Source organism: Malus sylvestris, chromosome 17 (assembly GCF_916048215.2).
Source record: "Malus sylvestris chromosome 17, drMalSylv7.2, whole genome shotgun sequence".
NCBI lineage: Eukaryota > Viridiplantae > Streptophyta > Magnoliopsida > Rosales > Rosaceae > Malus > Malus sylvestris.
This window is the reverse complement of record NC_062276.1, coordinates 5,610,298-5,628,793: the sequence shown is the minus strand read 5'-3', so window position 1 is coordinate 5,628,793 and position 18,496 is coordinate 5,610,298. Positions and strand designations below refer to the sequence as shown.

The 18,496-nt window shown below is 41.7% G+C and overlaps 2 protein-coding genes across 3 annotated transcripts; one reads left to right on the top strand and one right to left on the bottom strand.

Moving 5' to 3' along the window:
* LOC126609616 (proline dehydrogenase 2, mitochondrial-like) lies at positions 1-3,248 on the top strand. The gene is made up of 4 exons (XM_050277469.1): positions 1-659; positions 1,811-2,456; positions 2,548-2,788; positions 2,892-3,248. The coding sequence occupies exons 1-4, from the start codon at positions 120-122 to the stop codon at positions 2,929-2,931; spliced, it is 1,467 nt and encodes a 488-aa protein (XP_050133426.1). The 5' UTR covers positions 1-119; the 3' UTR covers positions 2,932-3,248.
* Positions 3,249-4,038: 790 nt separating this feature from the next.
* LOC126609615 (probable inactive ATP-dependent zinc metalloprotease FTSHI 3, chloroplastic) lies at positions 4,039-17,731 on the bottom strand. Of its 2 annotated transcripts, XM_050277467.1 has the most exons (6): positions 17,589-17,731; positions 16,324-17,470; positions 6,846-7,169; positions 5,972-6,272; positions 5,691-5,887; positions 4,039-4,430 (listed from the first exon to the last, which is right to left on the bottom strand). In XM_050277467.1, the coding sequence occupies exons 2-5, from the start codon at positions 17,440-17,442 to the stop codon at positions 5,691-5,693; spliced, it is 1,941 nt and encodes a 646-aa protein (XP_050133424.1). In that variant the 5' UTR covers positions 17,443-17,470; positions 17,589-17,731; the 3' UTR covers positions 4,039-4,430. The 2 variants fall into 2 exon arrangements, with proteins under 2 accessions (XP_050133424.1, XP_050133425.1); XM_050277468.1 differs by having other exon boundaries at positions 4,039-4,403; positions 16,324-17,719.
* Positions 17,732-18,496: the final 765 nt, after the last annotated feature.

Below are 18,496 nucleotides of genomic sequence, written 5' to 3'. Positions count from 1 at the left end.
TCAGGTATAAGAACAATTCTAGAGAGAGGGGGAGGGAGTGCTAGAGAGAGAGAGGAGAGATTTAGGATCAAGAGAGCCAGAGAATTAGTGAATTACTCGAGACACACACCGACCATTGAATGGCAAACCGTGTAATCCCAGGAGCATCAAAACTCCTGAAAAATGTCAGGCCACTTAACTCCGCCTCCTCCACCACCATATCCGCCATTTCCCAGCCAATCGGCTTTGCCGAAAAAGCACCACACCCCACAGCCACCACCATCGACGCCGACCCCAGCCTTTCCAGCTTTGATGACGCGGACAAGCTCTTTGCCTCGGTCTCCACGTCGCGGCTGTTGAGGGCGGCTCTGAACCTCCATATGGTGGCGGTGGAACCGATGGTGGATGTTGGAATGTGGGTCATGCGTTCCAAGCTCATGCAGACTCCCTTGATCAAAGACGTGATCTTGGGGATGATACGGTCCACGATTTATGACCACTTTTGCGCCGGCGAAGACGCCGTCGCCGCCGGAAAGTCGGTGCTGGAGCTCAACGAAGCGGGGCTGAGAGGGATGCTGGTTTACGCTTTGGAGTACGCCGGTGACAACGAGGCATGTGACAAGAACTTGCAAGGCTTCTTAGACACCGCTGAATCCACCAAATCCCTGCCACCTTCTTCGGTAAGTAGTTCTCCACATCACCCCATAATAAAAAGATTTAAGATTCGATTTGTTGACTTTTCTTTGATCATATCGAAATTCTGTTTTTCTTTTCTCCTTTTTAAAAAGAGAAATGCTAAAAAAACTCTTCTAAAGTTCGACTCATGATTTAATCGTTCGAAACCCTTTTTTAAGGGAATTTTAATGAAATACTTCGGGACTATTCATTTTTAATAAAAAAATTATATTTTTACATTTCTTTGATATTATTTACTATACTTTTATTTTTTATTTTTCATTAAAACTAAAGTTTTTATTTAATTTTTTGTTAGTTTTTTTAGCTTAAAAATGAAGTTCATTAACCAATTTACTGCGTGTTTATAACAATAAACTGTGACGCGGGCCCTTCGTAGAGCATGATGTATACCCAAAAATTCCAGTGTTCTGAGTCAAAATTCTAACCTTTAGAGTTTAATTTTTCTTATGTAAAATAAGACTTAAGCTGATTTAGTAATGGTCTAATGATATTCTTTTTCACGTACAAATAAGGGATATTAGGTTTAGTTCTTACCAAATACGAGTTTAAACCGCATTATTATTAACCGTAAGGTTTAATTCACCCCCTCTTCTTAGTATATGTAATACCGTTTGTTAAAAAAAATATAATAAGACTTAATGGTTAAAATATTCCGTTACTAAATGTTAATATTGTTTCGACATGGTATACGATCAAAAAGTCTGAATCCATACCGTTGACATGTAGGATTGCGGGTCCTACTTTCTTGCTTATGCCATTTGGTTCTTTGCATGCAGCACCAAGTTGGTTTTTACTTGTGCCACTTAGTTCTTTACATGCACCACCGAGTTGTTTGGCCAACCTTGAATCTTCCATCTAGGTCTAGGGCTGTTTACATTTGATTTGGCTTCCTAGTTGCTGCCGACAAATCTTCCAACATCAATCAAACATTTACTAATTGAATCTTGATTAGTGCAATTTGCAGACCATGTGAAAGCTTGGTACGCCAATTGAGTTTGATTCTGACAGTGACTTGTCAAAAAAGCACTTTCAAGCAAAGCAGTTCTTGTTGTGATTTGTTTTTCTTCACCACTTGCTCGTGAAGTTTATTTGCGATGCTAACTGAAACTGAAAGTGATGTTTTGGCTTGTAACAGGTGAGCTTTATCATTGTGAAAATTACTGCAATTTGCCCCACCAATCTGCTTCGGCGAGTGAGTGACTTGCTGAGATGGCAACTGCAAGATCCGTCTTTCAATCTTCCATGGAAGCGAGATACGTTTCCCATTTTCTCGGAATCGAGCCCTCTCTACCATACCCTCGAAAAGCCGGAGCCCTTGACCCCGGAAGAAGAGCGTGATCTTGAATTAGTCCACCAGAGACTACTAAAACTGTCCCAAAAGTGCGCAGAAGCCAATGTGCCTCTATCCGTCGATGCAGAGTACACTTCAATTCAACCGGCCATCGATTACTTGACCTACTCCTCTGCGATCATCTACAACAAGGATGATAACCCAATTGTTTACGGGACGATTCAAGCTTACTTGAAAGATGCAAAGGAAAGATTGTTGCTGGCAACAAAGGCTGCAGATAAGATGGGTGTTTCAATGGGGTTCAAAGTGGTCAGGGGAGCTTATATGTCAAGTGAAGGAAAATTAGCTTCTTCCTTGGGCTATAAGTCTCCTATCCACGATTGCATTGAGGACACGCACGCATGCTACAACGATTGTGCTTCGTTCATGCTCGAGAGGATTGCAAATGGCTCTGATGCAGTTGTTCTTGCAACCCATAATGTTGAATCAGGTAAATAAAACTTGCAGAAAAGCTCCACTACATTGGTTTAGAGTTTTGTATCGGTGGTATGTCTGACGTGAAATGTTGAATGCAAATGTAGGGAGACTGGCAATGGCAAAAGCACATGAAATAGGGGTCGGGAAGGTGCACCAGAAGCTCGAATTTGCGCAACTGTACGGAATGGCAGAATCGCTCTCCTTCGGCCTGAAAAATTCAGGGTTTCAAGTAAGCAAGTACATGCCATTCGGACCGATACAGTTGGTGCTGCCGTACCTGTTAAGAAGGGCTGAAGAGAACAGGGGACTCCTATCCGCTTCATCTCAAGACAGACTACTCACAAGGTAAATTCAAAATCGGATAAAAACTCGTATATTCGCAGCGTAGAAGGTCAGTAAAAGATCAGTTTTATTCTAACGCCGGTTTGAACTCTTCCTTTGAATACAGGGAGGAGCTGATGAGGAGACTTAAAGCGGCAATCATCTAACGCGAAAACAACGGCTTTGTGGAACAGCAAGCTTGCTGATCCATCAACAATCTTGTAAATAGGATGATCTGTAATTGTGGTGGATTGCTCGTAAGTTAGTTGAATTAAAATGTGCATATAGGAATTAGGAAATCTGGGTTCTGTTTTCCGCATTACATTAGGTTGTTCTACTGGGCAACAGATCCATTTCTGCTTCCTAGGTCTACTTCCATGGCAATCCACCACAATCGCCGGCGCCCTATCGACCACGTTTAAGATCGTGTGGCTTCCTTCAACAGAAGGAATATGAATAAAATGTTCATGTTGCTTCCAAATTACTCAATGTGTCTGGATGACGTTTGAATAACTAGGAGTAACTAAAGGAGAACTTGGGTAAGTGTCACATCCCGACCCTAGCTCCCACCACATCTTGGGCTCAACTCTACCGAAACACGATATTGTTCGTTTTGGGTCTCGATCATGTCCTCACGGTTTTGTTTCTGGGAACTCACACGAGAACTTCCCAGTGAATCACCCATCCTGGGATTGCTCTTGCGCGAACTAGCTTAACTTCAGAGTTCCGATGAAACCCGAAGCCAGTGAGTTCCCAAAAAGCCTCGTGCTAGGTAAAGATGTGAATATACATTTAAGGCTTACATGATCCACTCTCCTGAGAGGTGTGGGATGTTACAGTAAGGCTGTTCTCTCTCACACGGGTGGGACCAGCGTAGAGTCGAGCAAAACTAAAATACACGAAATACATGAATCCCATGATTTTGGTCGGAAATGTCACGTGGTCATTCTGATCTAAATCTGCAAATTGCAATATAAAAACACATCCTTGACTCAAATTCCCAAATACTTGCAATCAAAGACATTTAAGAGTGCCTTGCGGTGGTCATCAATCAACATCTTTTCTCAGATCAACATGGGGAACGCATGGGCGGTGGGGTCTCAAGTTTCCAAACAATAAAATATTCCATTTATTTAAGGGAACTTTAACGAAAACCTTCCGATACTGTTCACTTTAACTAAAAACCACATTTTTACACTAAAAAGTCAATCATGGTACTATTCACTTTATCCTTTATTTTGTCTTTATCATTAAAACTCAAAATTTTCAAGCCCTTTTCATTAGTTTTCTTTTTATTTAATTCTTTTTTATTGTCAATAATTATAATCATGTAGATATCGTAGTTTAATACATTGGAATGATACAGCAATGTGCTTCAACCAATATTATGGGTACGGGTGAATCCAAAAATGCAACCCTCATGCTGCCTCTAACCTGGAAACATAGTTCATGTGTATCATCACGGTATGCTTTGAAATATCTGGGCATCGGGAATCTACTCGATACCTGATCGCCTCTTCGAAGTTCATGACAGTGCAAGTAAGATCCTGTATCGGCTGTCCAACTCGTAGCAGTAATATCGTTTCTCATACAGCGCCGGACCTGCATCTGAGAAGCCTCGTCGTGTAGATTCAGACTTCTGGGAAACGGTCATGGTATCATTTCACTATCACACAGGAAAACGAAACAAAATTGAGTTGAAAGACATGAGAGAGTCCAAGAGAATCTTAACATCATGACAAAATGGCATATTAGTGGGTGTCAAACTCAAAATCACACATATTATTCCAATAAACTGGGAAACTATAGGCCTGCTCGTAGTTTAGGTTGCTGACAAGATTAGCAATACATCCTAGTTGGAAAATGACATCCCGCCAACCATCATTTAATGGATTCCATGATTCCCATGATATAAGCAAGATTTACATAAACATATCAAATTATCCAAGCTTTTTAGCTTAAAATGGTTCCTGAGATTGTCATAACTCCTCACATTGGTCCCTGAGATTTAAAATCAATAGAAGCGGTCGTTGAGATTGTCCACCGTCAATCATTTTGTTCCTTCTATGAAAAAATCTCCTTTAAATTGAAGAAACCACTAGTTCAAGGGGAGGAGTTGATTTGACAAAAATACCCTCGATTTAATGGAGATTTCTCACGAAAGGACCAAAATGATTGATGGTGGACAATCTCAGAGACCACTTCTATCGGTTTTAAATATGAGGGGCCATTTGGATAAAATGCCAATTATCAATGCATGTACAGTATCTTTACAGTCTCACAGAATCTGATATCATAACTAAAAAACAAGAGCAATTTAACAATGGAACCTTGTACAAGGAACAGAAGATGTAAAATTGCAAAATCAAGACAGCTAATGATTCTCGAAAATATGAAGATAACAGATTACGGAACCAAGAAAATGTGGACAAGTTAGTGTTACTATTACTTATTCCACCTTAAGTGTGACCACTGAAGTTGGAATAGATTTGCGTGGATGAGGATTTGATTCAGTATGAACTGCTGTCGAACATCTTATAAGTCGACGATTTTCCATGAACTACAAGTCTGGACATTTCTACCAATATCGATTGGTGTCAACCTAAAATTGAAATTTGCTCCTGTGAACTATTTTTCCTGTATACAAACTTGAGCTTCTATAGACAAGGCATGACTATAGCTATGAACTTTCACTCATATGGATATAGATGACACTGAACTCGCCAGATCATGACGGAACAAAGTTTAGAGCACGGATATAGATGGTAAGTTCAGCTTTCATATATGGGATACCAAAAACTAACCATTTCAAATTAATTGACTTTATATATTAGATGATAATAACGAATATAAATCAAAATTGCTAACTTGTCAAAAATTTGTATTGTATCATTCATATCACTATCACTAGAACGTATGGACATACTCAGCTCAGAGTTTGATATCCTAGAGGCCCTTGCACTCCGTCTTGCCTTGTGTTCTTTCCCATCAGAGAAGGCATCCACGGGAACATTTTCCCAAGCTCCTTGCTTATTGTACTCGGCCTAAGTTGCTTATCATTAATTCCAAATTTTGCTCTTTCAATTGCTTCCATTACATCTTCTCTGGCCACAGTTTCACCACCTGCAACAGACCATAGATTAATAGGAAGTTGAGATCTGTGTACAATTTCAGAAAACCAAAAGATAATTTGGATGTACTGTATACCCCTACGAGCAGCAAGTAAAGCAGCTTCATTGACGATGTTTGCAAGATCAGCACCTACAAAACCTGGTGTCAGTGAAGCAATGAGATCGCAAATAAGATTAGTGTCTTCCTCCAAAGGAACTCCTCTCAAATGTACAGCCAATATCTTTCTCCTTCCTTCTTCATCTGGTTCTCCTACAACTATTTTTCTTGAGAAGCGGCCTGGCCTACAAAGGGCAGAATCCAATACTTCGGGCCTGTTTGTTGCTGCAACAACAATCACCTTTGAGTCTGACTCAAATCCATCCATTTCCGTCAGCAACTACAAGAACAGAAAAAAAAATTCAATGAAAAAACATTATCGAATTGATATTAAAATAAATTTCAAACATACATGACAGTTGACAAGATGTTCACTGAAATCCATATCTAAGATCTACCGATACAATAATGTGGTTATCCTTAATACTGCCTTCTACTATTGTACATAACAGCAGAATCGAAACAATAAGCTAATTTAACGTGTTGATACTTGATAGCTATTTAGACTTGAAAATTGAAAACAAAACTAAGGACATTAAAGGAAATACTCAATGTTCTAAGATTGAAGGTGAAAGTATAAGCTAAACGCACAGTAAATAAGCAAGAAAAGTTGGCAAGATTTTAGAGGGGACCAATATTATTTTCCCATCAAACAAAATCAAACAGGAGAGAACAAAAGAGTCTTCCCAACTACAGTGATTTGACAATTTTCAAAAAGTTTGGAAATACAAATAATGGCCCACAGATGAAATTATATACTAACAATTCCAGAAGACATTCAGAATGTGACCGCTTAAACTTTGAATGGATGTGAGAAATGCAGGATTGAAGCCAGAATTGAACCTTATATTACCTGATTCAATGTTTGGTCACGCTCATCATTGAAACTTCTGCCACGCTTCGTTCCAACTGCATCAAGCTCATCAATGAATACAATTGAAGGTGAATGTTTCCTTGCCATATTGAAAAGGTCTCTAATGCGAGCTGCTCCTCTTCCAACAAACATCTCCACAAATTCACTGGCAGAAACACTGAAAAATGGTACACCTGCTTCTCCAGCCACTGCACGGGCAAGTAATGTTTTCCCTGTTCCTGGAGGACCAACCAGCAATACACCTCTGGGTAACTTTGCTCCTAGTTTGTTGTAGTTAATAGCTCCTTGCAAGCATAAAACTATCTACAAACAAGAGAGATGTCAAGAAAATAAAGGAAGAAAATTGAATAAATAATTAAATAATAAGAATATATTTCAGTGCCTTTGTTTGTAATCACGTATACAAACAGGTCGTAAAATCCACTAAGGTAACAAACATCATAGTTCTGAGAGGCAATAATAAACTTTAGAAGGACATAAAGCTTAAAGAGATCCCGTTATACAAGACTTATGTTATTCACTTACTTGTCTAACACCTCTGAATAAAACGAGAAACATCCACAAGATTATATCTCAATAAAAGATATGCACCCTGAAAGGCTCATCGCCATGTGTGATCGGACTTGTTGCAAGCCTTGGGATACCTTCCCAGCACTGTTCTAGATACAAATTTCGATTCATGATGTGAACCAGCCTTTATATTTAACAGAAATGCACAACTTTCTCCGTAGTATATATATTTTGTTCAAACCCTTGGTGTTTCAAGCTCATGGAGATCAGAACACTCCAACAACAAGCAAAAGATGCACTGTTTTGGCTGTGATGCTCTATCTTTCTATCTAAGAACTGATAAATATGTCTTCCTAGTGTTTATAACTTGTATCAGTAAGTGTTTAAGCCAAAAGCTTCCAGGCTTTCACGGAGTACATAATTGTAGCAAGCAGAGTGATGGATATCCACAGTACCGTGATAAGAAAAGTAAGTTACCTCATTATCAACTACATAATCAAGTTAGCAATGCAAAAAAGTGTCAACAACAACAACAACAACAACAAAGCCTTTTCCCACTAAGTGGGGTCGGCTATATGAATCCTAGAACGCCATTGCGCTCGGTTTTGTGTCATGTCCTCCGTTAGATCCAAGTACTCTAAGTCTTTTCTTAGAGTCTCTTCCAAAGTTGTCCTAGGTCTTCCTCTACCCCTTCGGCCCTGAACCTCTGTCCCGTAGTCACATCTTCGAACCGGAGCGTCAGTCGGCCTTCTTTGCACATGTTCAAAATCACCGGAGCCGATTTTCTCTCATCTTTCCTACAATTTCGGCTACTCCTACTTTACCTCGGATATCCTCATTCCCAATCTTATCCTTTCTCGTGTGCCCACACATCCCACGAAGCATCCTCATCTCCGCTACACCCATTTTGTGTACGTGTTGATGCTTCACCACCCAACATTCTGTGCCATACAACATCGCTAGCCTTATTGCCGTCCTATAAAATTTTCCCTTGAGCTTCAGTGGCCTACGACGGTCACACAACACGCCGGATGCACTATTTCCATCCAGCTCGTATTCTATGGTTGAGATCTCCATCTAATTCTCCGTTCTCTTGCAAGATAGATCCTAGGTAGCGAAAACGATCGCTTTTTGTGATCTTCGCTAGATTGCTCCGGTCATTAGTGTGGATAAGTATATAAATGGATAGAGATAGGAAAGCAAACACAAGATGTACGTGGTTCACCCAGATTGGCTACGTCCACGGAATAGAAGAGTTCTCATTAATTGTGAAGGGTTTACACAAGTACATAGGTTCAAGCTCTCATTTAGTGAGTACAAGTGAATGATTTAGTACAAATGACATTAGGAAATATTGTGGGAGAATGATCTCGTAATCACGAAACTTCTAAGTATCGGAGTGTGGTGTCGTCTTGACTTGCCTTATCTGTCTCATAGGTAGATGTGGCATCTTCTCTGGAAGTACTCTTCCTCCATCCAGGGGTGGTATCTTTAACTGGTGGAGATGCACAAGGTAATGTATCAATTTCACTTGAAGCTTACTTGTAGTTTTAGGCTTGGTCAAGCGCGATACAAACCATGTAGTAGGAGTCCCCCAAGTCGCCGAGCTAGGGGGTCTGCTGAAAGAGGTGACAGACAAGGTAAGCAATCAGAGCTCCGACTGATTGTTCACTTTCTCCCCATCTTGCAGCAGCATGAAGGATAAAGAGAAGAAAAATGAGAAGAGATGATATGAGATACTTTTGCTTTTGAAGAAGTAACTTTCCACAGGCTTATTCTTAAACTGAGCTGGAGGGTTTTCTGGTTTTCTCCAGAGTATAAGACCGACTGAAGAATTTGAGGGTCAAAACAAGTCCATCAAATCTAGAGTACGTTCCACCCTGCTGATATGGGATACTTTTGCTTTTGACAGAGTAATGAATGTATCGGCACGTGTGCTGTTACGCTTGTCTCCACATGCTTCCTTGTATCCTTCGCACTTGCCCTATCTGTTCTTCAAGCAGATGCGGAATCTTCCCTGGAAACATAAGGTGTTGAAGATGAGTACTCGAGAGCAATGCCAGGTAAGTAATCAGGTAAGGGTTCCAGGCAGTCAGTTCCTGGCTGGAAGCTTGATTCCAAGTGCTGACTGATTGCTCTCTTTCTCCTTGTCTTGCAGGTAAAAACAAGGCCAAAAGAAAAGACAGAGAAAAAGCATGATATGGGATACTCTTGCTTTTAACCCTGATGATATGAGATATTCTTGCTCTAGTATAGCTTGTTTGCAGAGGTATTATCGGGGGGAAAGAAAGCTGAATATTTCGAAAGGCTTCGTTGGGAGTGCCCTCTCAGATATGATGAAGGGTTGAGCATTTTTGCAGGTCTGCCTGTCCGTTGGGGATGGAGGTCGACATATATAGGAGTCTCCCTAACAACAAGTAGTAATGCTATTCCTTTACCCTGCTTGGTCATAGCACGGTAGTGGGAGCTGCCAGTTTCACATGTTTTAACTCTGTCAGAGCACTTTGAAAAAGTGGTCTGTGGTATCTGGCTCTCGAGATTCGGAGAACGATGCCTCTTCGATTTTTGAGAAAGCAATCATGCTGGGAGTATGACTCTCGAGATTCGGAGAGCAGTGTCTCTTCGATTTTTGAGGAAGTAATCATGTTGGGAGTCTGGCTCTCGAGATTCGGAGGGCGGTGCCTCTTCGATTTTGGAGCAAGCAATCTTGTTGGGAGTGTTGTCTCGAATGTGAGTAAAGGTTGGGCATGTTTGCTAGTCTACCTTGCCACGAAGCACAAAGGTTGACACACAGGGACTTTCCAATTATCCAGCAATGGTACTGTTCCTTTACCTTCTCTTCGATTTTGAGAAAGTAGTCATGTTGGGAGTCTAGCTCTCGAGATTCGGAGGACGGTGCCTCTTCGATTTTGGAGCAAGCAATCTTATTGGGAGTGTTTTCTCGAATGTGAGTAAAGGTTGGGCATGTTTGCTAGTCTACCTTGCCACGAAGCACAGAGGTTGACACACAGGGACTTTCCAATTATCCAGCAGTGGTACTGTTCCTTTACAGTTGTGGGTAATAATATGGTAGCTAGACCTTCAAAATTTATGTGTCTAAACTTTTGTTAGTGCTGTTTCTTTGCTATTCTTTTACCTTTCTTGGTCAGAGCGATGTAGTGGGAGCTGCAAGCTTCACGTGCTCAACTTTGGCAGAGAACTTTGGCAAAGTTATTTGTGGTACCCATGAGCTATTGTTGCGTGTGGGAAGTGGGTGATTGAACAGTAAGATTCATGTGCTTTCTACTTCACCAGAAGTCTTCGACAGAATGCCCATAATTTCTGCAAAGCTGAGTGTGCGTGTGACAGGTGCTGACAAGGCTAGAAAAGTAGGTGCCTCTTCGATTTCTGAGATCGGCCCTCGTGGTCTCTGAGCAGCCCAGCTTTTGAGAAAGCGAGCGCCTCTTCGATTGATTTGGAGAACGATGCCTCATCGATTTTTGAAAAAGCAATCATGCTGGGGGTCTGGCTCTTGAGATTCGGGGAGCAGTGTCTCTTCGATTTTTGAGAAAGTAATCATGTTGGGAGTCTGGCTCTCGAGATTCGGAGGGCGGTGCCTCTTCGATTTTGGAGCAAGCAATCTTGTTGGGAGTGTTTTCTCGAATGTGAGTAAAGGTTGGGCATGTTTGCTAGTCTACCTTGCCACGAAGCACAGAGGTTGACACACAGGGACTTTCCAATTATCCAGCAATGGTACTGTTCCTTTACCCTCTCTTCGATTTTTAAGAAAGTAATCATGTTGGGAGTCTGGCTCTCGAGATTCGGAGGACGGTGCCTTTTCGATTTTGGAGCAAGCAATCTTATTGGGAGTGTTTTCTCGAATGTGAGTAAAGGTTGGGCATGTTTGCTAGTCTACCTTGCCACGAAGCACAGAGGTTGACACACAGGGACTTTCCAATTATCCAGCAGTGGTACTGTTCCTTTACCCTTGTGGGTAATAATATGGTAGCTAGACCTTCAAAATTTATGGGTCTAAACTTTGTTAGTGCTGTTTCTTTGCTATTCTTTTACCCTTCTTGGTCAGAGCGATGTAGTGGGAGCTGCAAGCTTCACGTGCTCAACTTTGGCAGAGAACTTTGGCAAAGTTATCTGTGGTACCCATGAGCTATTGTTGCGTGTGGGAAGTGGGTGATTGAACAGTAAGATTCATGTGTTTTCTACTTCCCCAGAAGTCTTTGACAGAATGCCCATAATTTCCGCAAAACTGAGTGTGCGTGTGACAGGTGCTGACAAGGCTGGAAAAGGCTGGAAAAGTAGGTGCCTCTTCGATTTCTGATATTGGCCCTCGTGGTCTCTGGGGAGCCCAGCTTTTGAGAAAGCGAGCGCCTCTTCGATTTTTGAGATCGGCCTTCGTGGTCTTTGAGCAGCCCAACTTTTGAGAAAGCAAACGCCTCTTCGATTTCTGAGATCAACCCTCGTGATCTCTAAGCAGCCCAGCTTTTGAGAAAGCAAACGCCTCTTCGATTTCTGAGCAGGCGCCTCTTCGATTTCTGAAGCTTCGTCGAGTGCAGATTTTTATAGGGGCTGGCATTAAGTTCCAAAGCACACTTGAATCTCCACCAGTAGAAGCTTCATTCTTGCACTTCTAAGATCTTGATTTGTCCGACCTCTTCTCTCTTCAACACCTTTGAAAATGTCTGGCCCCTCCGACCGTCGTTTTGACTTGAACCTTGTTGAAGAGGCAGCCCCGCCTTCTCCAGACAACATATGGCGCCCATCCTTCGTCTCCCCTACTGGTCCTCTTACCGTTGGGGATTCCGTGATGAAGAATGATATGACCGCTGCGGTGGTGGCCAGGAACCTTCTCACTCCCAAAGATAACAGACTACTTTCCAAACGGTCTGATGAGTTAGCTGTTAAGGATTCGCTGGCTCTCAGTGTTCAGTGTGCAGGTTCTGTGTCTAATATGGCCCAACGCCTATTTGCTCGAACCCGCCAAGTTGAATCATTGGCGGCTGAAGTGATGAGTCTCAAACAGGAGATTAGAGGGCTCAAGCATGAGAATAAACAGTTGCACCGGCTCGCACATGACTATGCTACAAACATGAAGAGGAAGCTTGACCAGATGAAGGAAACTGATGGTCAGGTTTTACTTGATCATCAGAGATTTGTGGGTTTGTTCCAAAGGCATTTAATGCCTTCGTCTTCTGGGGCTGTACCGCGTAATGAAGCTCCAAATGATCAACCTCTGATGCCTCCTCCTTCTAGGGTTCTGTCCAGTACTGAGGCTCCAAATGATCCCCCTCCGGTGCCTTCTCTTTCTGGGGCTCTACCGACTGCTGAGACTTCTCCTAAGCAACCTTTGTGAAGGCTCCCTCTTGTGTGCTTATTTTGACTCATGTATATGTACATATTTGTAGCTTATCGGGGATATCAATAAATAAGCTTTCCTTCATTTCAACGTATTGTGTTAAATACACCAAAGCCTTCTTCGCTAAGTTCTTTGAATTTTCTTTTGTTAAAGCTTGTATGTTGAAGCTTTCTGAGTGGAGCATGTAGGTTGGGGTAGTGTTCCCTTAATTTCCCGAGTGAGGAAAACTTCTCGGTTGGAGACTTGGAAAATCCAAGTCACTGAGTGGGATCGGCTATATGAATCTTAGAACGCCATTGTGCTCGATCCTGTGTCATGTCCTTCGTTAGATCCAAGTACTTTAAGTCTTTTCTTAGAGTCTCTTCCAAAGTTTTCCTAGGTCTTCCTCTACCCCTTCGACCCTGAACCTCTGTCCCATAGTCGCATCTTCTAATCGGAACGTCAGTAGGCCTTCTTTGCACATGTCCAAACCACCGTAACCGATTTTCTCTCATCTTTCCTTCAATTTCGGCTACTCCTACTTTACCCCGGATATCCTCATTCCTAATCTTATCCTTTCTTGTGTGCCCACACATCCAACGAAGCATCCTCATCTCCGCTACACCCATTTTGTGTACGTGTTGATGTTTCACCGCCCAACATTCTGTGCCATACAGCATCGCCGGCCTTATTGCCGTCCTATAAAATTTTCCCTTGAGCTTCAGTGGCATACGGCGGTCACACAACACGCCGGATGCACTCTTCCACTTCATTCATCCAGCTTGTATTCTATGGTTGAGATCTCCATCTAATTCTCCGTTCTTTTGCAAGATAGATCCTAGGTAACGAAAACGGTCGCTCTTTGGTATTTCTTGATCTCCGATCCTCACCCCTAACTCGTTTTGGCCTCCATTTGCACTGAACTTGCACTCCATATATTCTATCTTTGATCGGCTTAGGCGAAGACCTTTAGATTCCAACACTTCTCTCCAAAGGTTAAGCTTTGCATTTACCCCTTCCTGAGTTTCATCTATCAACACTATATCGTCTGCGAAAAGCATACACCAAGGAATATCATCTTGAATATGTCGTGTTAACTCATCCATTACCAACGCAAAAAGGTAAGGACTTAAGGATGAGCCTTGATGTAATCCTACAGTTATGGGAAAGCTTTCGGTTTGTCCTTCATGAGTTCTTACGGCAGTCTTTGCTCCTTCATACATATCCTTTATAGCTTGGATATATGCTACTCGTACTCCTTTCTTCTCTAAAATCCTCCAAAGAATGTCTCTTGGGACCCTATCATACGCTTTTTCCAAATCTATAAAGACCATGTGTAAATCCTTTTTCCCATCTCTATATATTTCCATCAATCTTCGTAAGAGATAGATTGCCTCCATGGTTGAGCGCCCTGGCATGAACCCGAATTGGTTGTCCGAAACCCGTGTCTCTTGCCTCAATCTATGCTCAATGACTCTCTCCCAGAGCTTCATTGTATGACTCATTAGCTTAATACCCCTATAGTTCATGCAATTTTGTACGTCGCCCTTATTCTTGTAGATAGGCACCAAAGTGCTCATTCGCCACTCATTTGGCATCTTCTTCGTTTTCAAAATCCTATTGAAAAGGTCAGTGAGCCATGTTATACCTGTCTCTCCCAAAAGTTTCCACACTTCGATTGGTATATCGTCTGGGCCTATTGCTTTTTTATGCTTCATCTTCTTCAAAGCTACAACCACTTCTTCCTTCCGGATTCGACGATAAAAAGAGTAGTTTCTACACTCTTCTGAGTTACTCAACTCCCCTAAAGAATCACTCATTTCATGTCCTTCATTGAAAAGATTATGAAAATAACCTCTCCATCTGTCTTTAACCGCGTTCTCTGTAGCAAGAACCTTTCCATCCTCATCCTTGATGCACCTCACTTGGTTTAGGTCCCTTGTCTTCTTTTCCCTTGCTCTAGATAGTTTATAGATATCCAACTCTCCTTCTTTGGTATCTAGTCGTTTATACATATCGTCGTAAGCCGCTAACTTAGCTTCTCTGACAGCTTTCTTCGCCTCTTGCTTCGCTTTTCTATACCTTTCACCATTTTCATCAGTCCTCTCCTTGTATAAGGCTTTACAACATTCCTTCTTAGCCTTCACCTTTGTTTGTACCTCCTCATTCCACCACCAAGATTCCTTTTGGTGTGGGGCAAAGCCCTTGGACTCTCCTAATACCTCTTTTGCTACTTTTCGGATACAACTAGCCATGGAATCCCACATTTGGCTAGCTTCCCCCTCTCTATCCCATACACATTGGGTGATTACCTTCTCTTTGAAAATGGCTTGTTTTTCTTCTTTTAGATTCCACCATCTAGTCCTTGGGCACTTCCAAGTCTTGTTCTTTTGTCTTACTCTTTTGATATGTACATCCATCACCAACAAGCGATGTTGATTAGCCACGCTCTCTCCTGGTATAACTTTGCAATCCTTACAAGTTATACGATCCCCTTTCCTCATTAGGAGAAAATCTATTTGTGTTTTTGACGACCCACTCTTGTAGGTGATCACATGTTCTTCTCTCTTCTTAAAGAAGGTGTTGGCTAAGAAGAGATCATATGCCATTGCAAAATCCAAGATAGCTTCCCCATCCTCGTTTCTCTCCCCAAAACCATGGCCACCATGAAAACCTCCATAGTTGCCTGTCTCCCTGCCCACGTGTCCATTTAAATCTCCTCCTATAAATAACTTCTCCGTCTGAGCAATTCCTTGCACCAAGTCTCCAAGATCTTCCCAAAATTTCTCCTTCGAACTCGTATCCAACCCTACTTGAGGTGCGTACGCACTAATCACATTGATAAGTTCTTGTCCTATTACAATCTTGATTGCCATGATTCTATCTCCTACCCTCTTGACATCTACAACATCTTGTACCAAGGTCTTGTCCACGATGATGCCAACACCGTTTCTCGTTCTATTTGTGCCCGAATACCAAAGTTTAAACCCTGAGTTTTCTAGATCCTTTGCCTTACTACCAACCCACTTAGTTTCTTGTAGGCACATAATATTTATCCTTCTCCTCACCATAACTTCCACTACTTCCATAGATTTTCCCGTTAAGGTTCCTATATTCCACATTCCTAAACGCATTTTGCTCTCTTGAACTCTACCCTTCTGTCCTAGCTTCTTCACCCTCCCCCGTCTAATAGGATTTAAGTACTTCTTTTGTGTGTCCCGGGTAAAGTTGATAGGAGCATATGCTCCCAAACAACTTTGAGTGGAGTCGTTCGAAAAGAAGTTTCTATGGCCCCCTTGCTCATTTAACACTGCATCCGGGTGCCGATGGAGATACAGCGACCCTTGCTCACTTATCACTGTGCTCAGGCCACACAGCGCGCCACTTACGGGTGACGCCCTAGCTTTAGCGCGATTTTGTTCTGGATTCATTTTCATAAGGATTCGACATGATCATGGAATGCCGGCTGTCGACTACCTGACGCCCTCCCCCTCCTCCTTTATCCGGGCTTGGGACCGGCCATGTAAGACATAGGCGGAGTTCAATGCAAAAAAAGTGTCGATGCATAGAAATAAAGCATGCAACATATCTAATGTATTCTAGAGAAGAGATGTGTACCTCCATAAGCTCCAATTTCGCAGCATCAACTCCCTCAACATCTTCAAATCCAACCAACTGCTTATCAGGTCGCCGCTTTCTAGCTGGGCTATTAGCAGCAGAAAGTTGACGATAAAGAAGCCACATCAATGGCATCAAAGGAATCCACAGAGATATTATAGTTATCAAAGTAGTCCTCATTGACATCAAAACTGATTGAGGAGCCGAGCTATATGTAATTCCTTTCTCTCTCATCAAACTAAGTAAAAATTTCTCATCATGATCTACTTTTCTGGTCGAATACTGCCAGCCAAGCGTAGAAGCTTGAGTCGGTGATAATTTTCTCAAAACATTCCTATTCAGTGCTTGACTAGATCGAGAACCATCATTACTTGTGACTTTATCGGCCACATTCTCACCTTCAATGCTTGGCAATTCTCCCTCAGACAATTGAGTACCCCCATCAACGCGAGAATTTGTGTTATAATATATCCGACGAGACCCCTCTTCAAGTAGAACTTTTGTAACAGACTCATTTTGAAGGCTTGTTATCAATTCTGAATATGGAACCATTTTCGGAGAGGGCACAGCGGTTAACTTCAGAAACAAATAGCAGAGCCCCAATATCACAGAAACCAAAGAAACAAGTGTCACTCTTCTCATGTTCTTTCGCAAGAAAGTCCCAACACCATTCAACACTGACTGAATTGTAACTCTTTTCACTCTCATAGCTAACCACCGCAACCTCGGGCGCAATCTCAAAGAAAATCTCCTCCTCAAAGACCTCAACTTAGTGTCTCCTTTCTTCCCCAAATGGACCTGCTTATTCGCGCTATTTGCATTCATAAATGGCTCCATTTTATTGTAACAACAGAACCCATGTCTAGATTTACAACAACTATTCAATCCCTTTAACCAAACTCCACTGTTTCCATTCATCAATGACCTAAGCTCATTGTTCCAGAACAACCCATGTTGAAAGTTTCGCAATTTACCAAAACCCATGGAACGAAAAGCAAATGAACTAGGGCAAAAACCACTACACCTTCCCAAAGACTTGGACTTTTCGCCGTGAAATTCTAATTTGTTGGGGATAGATAAGAACCCAGTATTGGAAACAACAGAAAAACAAGAAGCCATGCTTTTCTCTAGTAAAAACACTTGTCTACTGAAACAACAGAGCAAAACCCACTAACTTTATCACCACCATTGCAAAATTAACACAGAAAAACTCATAAATTTGTGTAATTTGGCAAGAAAAATGAACAAAATTCAGAAAAATAAACCTGTCAGAGCTGCTTTAGAACTCACAATTCTCAGAGCTGGGGAAGTTTGTGGGAGCAGGAAGAGTGTTTGCTAGTGATTTTTTGGAAGATGGGAGATGAAAGTGAAAGTCTTATTCTAGAATTTGCACTTTATTATCCTTAATTCTTTCCCTTCACTTTCTAACCTAAAGTTACGACTTGTCATTAATAAAAGTTTAATACCTAAAAAAAAAAAAAAAAAAAACTAATGAAAATGACGTGAAAACTTTGAGTTTTAATGATAAGGACAAAATAAAGGGTAAAGTGAATAGTACCAGGATTGACTTTTTAGTGTAAAAATGTGGTTTTTCGTTAAAGTGAACAGTACCGGGAGCTTTTCGTTAAAGTTCCCAAAAAAAAAAGGCAATAACAAAATTATCATAAATCCAAAAAAAAAAAAAAAACAAAAAACACTGTAAAATAGAAAAATTTTACCTGCATTTTCCGACTATCACTACAATCTTACTCTCCTCTCATTAGCTGTCTTTTTTTCAGAAAGTAAGCACAACATCCGTCATCAGCTCTCAAGTCGTTAATATCTTTACCATTTGATCTGAACACGCACACACTGAGCCAAAGTCAATTTCGAACTGGCTACAACCAAGTCGTCGCCATTTCGATTCTCAAATTCCACTACCAAATCCAATTCCCATTTCTAATCAATCCATACCCGCTTTAGATTTGTACCCAAGACTCGGCTACAAGATGTTCAAGCCAAATGCAACGCTTTTTACAACACGATGGAGACTTCACAAACATGTTCGTCGCGCAGATGGACACAAATAAGAGGTGTACCGTCGGGATAAAGATAAAAGGAGGTTGCGTTGGTGTAGATTTGGAGTGGGTCGGGTTGGTGTGGGGTGGGGGAGAGTTTGGTGCTGCGGATGACG

Bases quoted from the DNA above. Each gene is read 5' to 3' on its own strand.
- LOC126609616 (XM_050277469.1), top strand. From the start codon at position 120: ATGGCAAACCGTGTAATCCCAGGAGCATCAAAACTCCTGAAAAATGTC. The intron at 660-1,810 runs GTAAGTAGTTCT...GGCTTGTAACAG, and splicing joins AATCCCTGCCACCTTCTTCG to GTGAGCTTTATCATTGTGAA. The intron at 2,789-2,891 runs GTAAATTCAAAA...CTTTGAATACAG, and splicing joins CAAGACAGACTACTCACAAG to GGAGGAGCTGATGAGGAGAC.
- LOC126609615 (XM_050277467.1), bottom strand. From the start codon at position 17,442: ATGGCTTCTTGTTTTTCTGTTGTTTCCAATACTGGGTTCTTATCTATC. The intron at 7,170-16,323 runs GTACACATCTCT...TCTTGTTTGTAG, and splicing joins CGAAATTGGAGCTTATGGAG to ATAGTTTTATGCTTGCAAGG. The intron at 6,273-6,845 runs GTAATATAAGGT...CTGTTCTTGTAG, and splicing joins GTGACCAAACATTGAATCAG to TTGCTGACGGAAATGGATGG.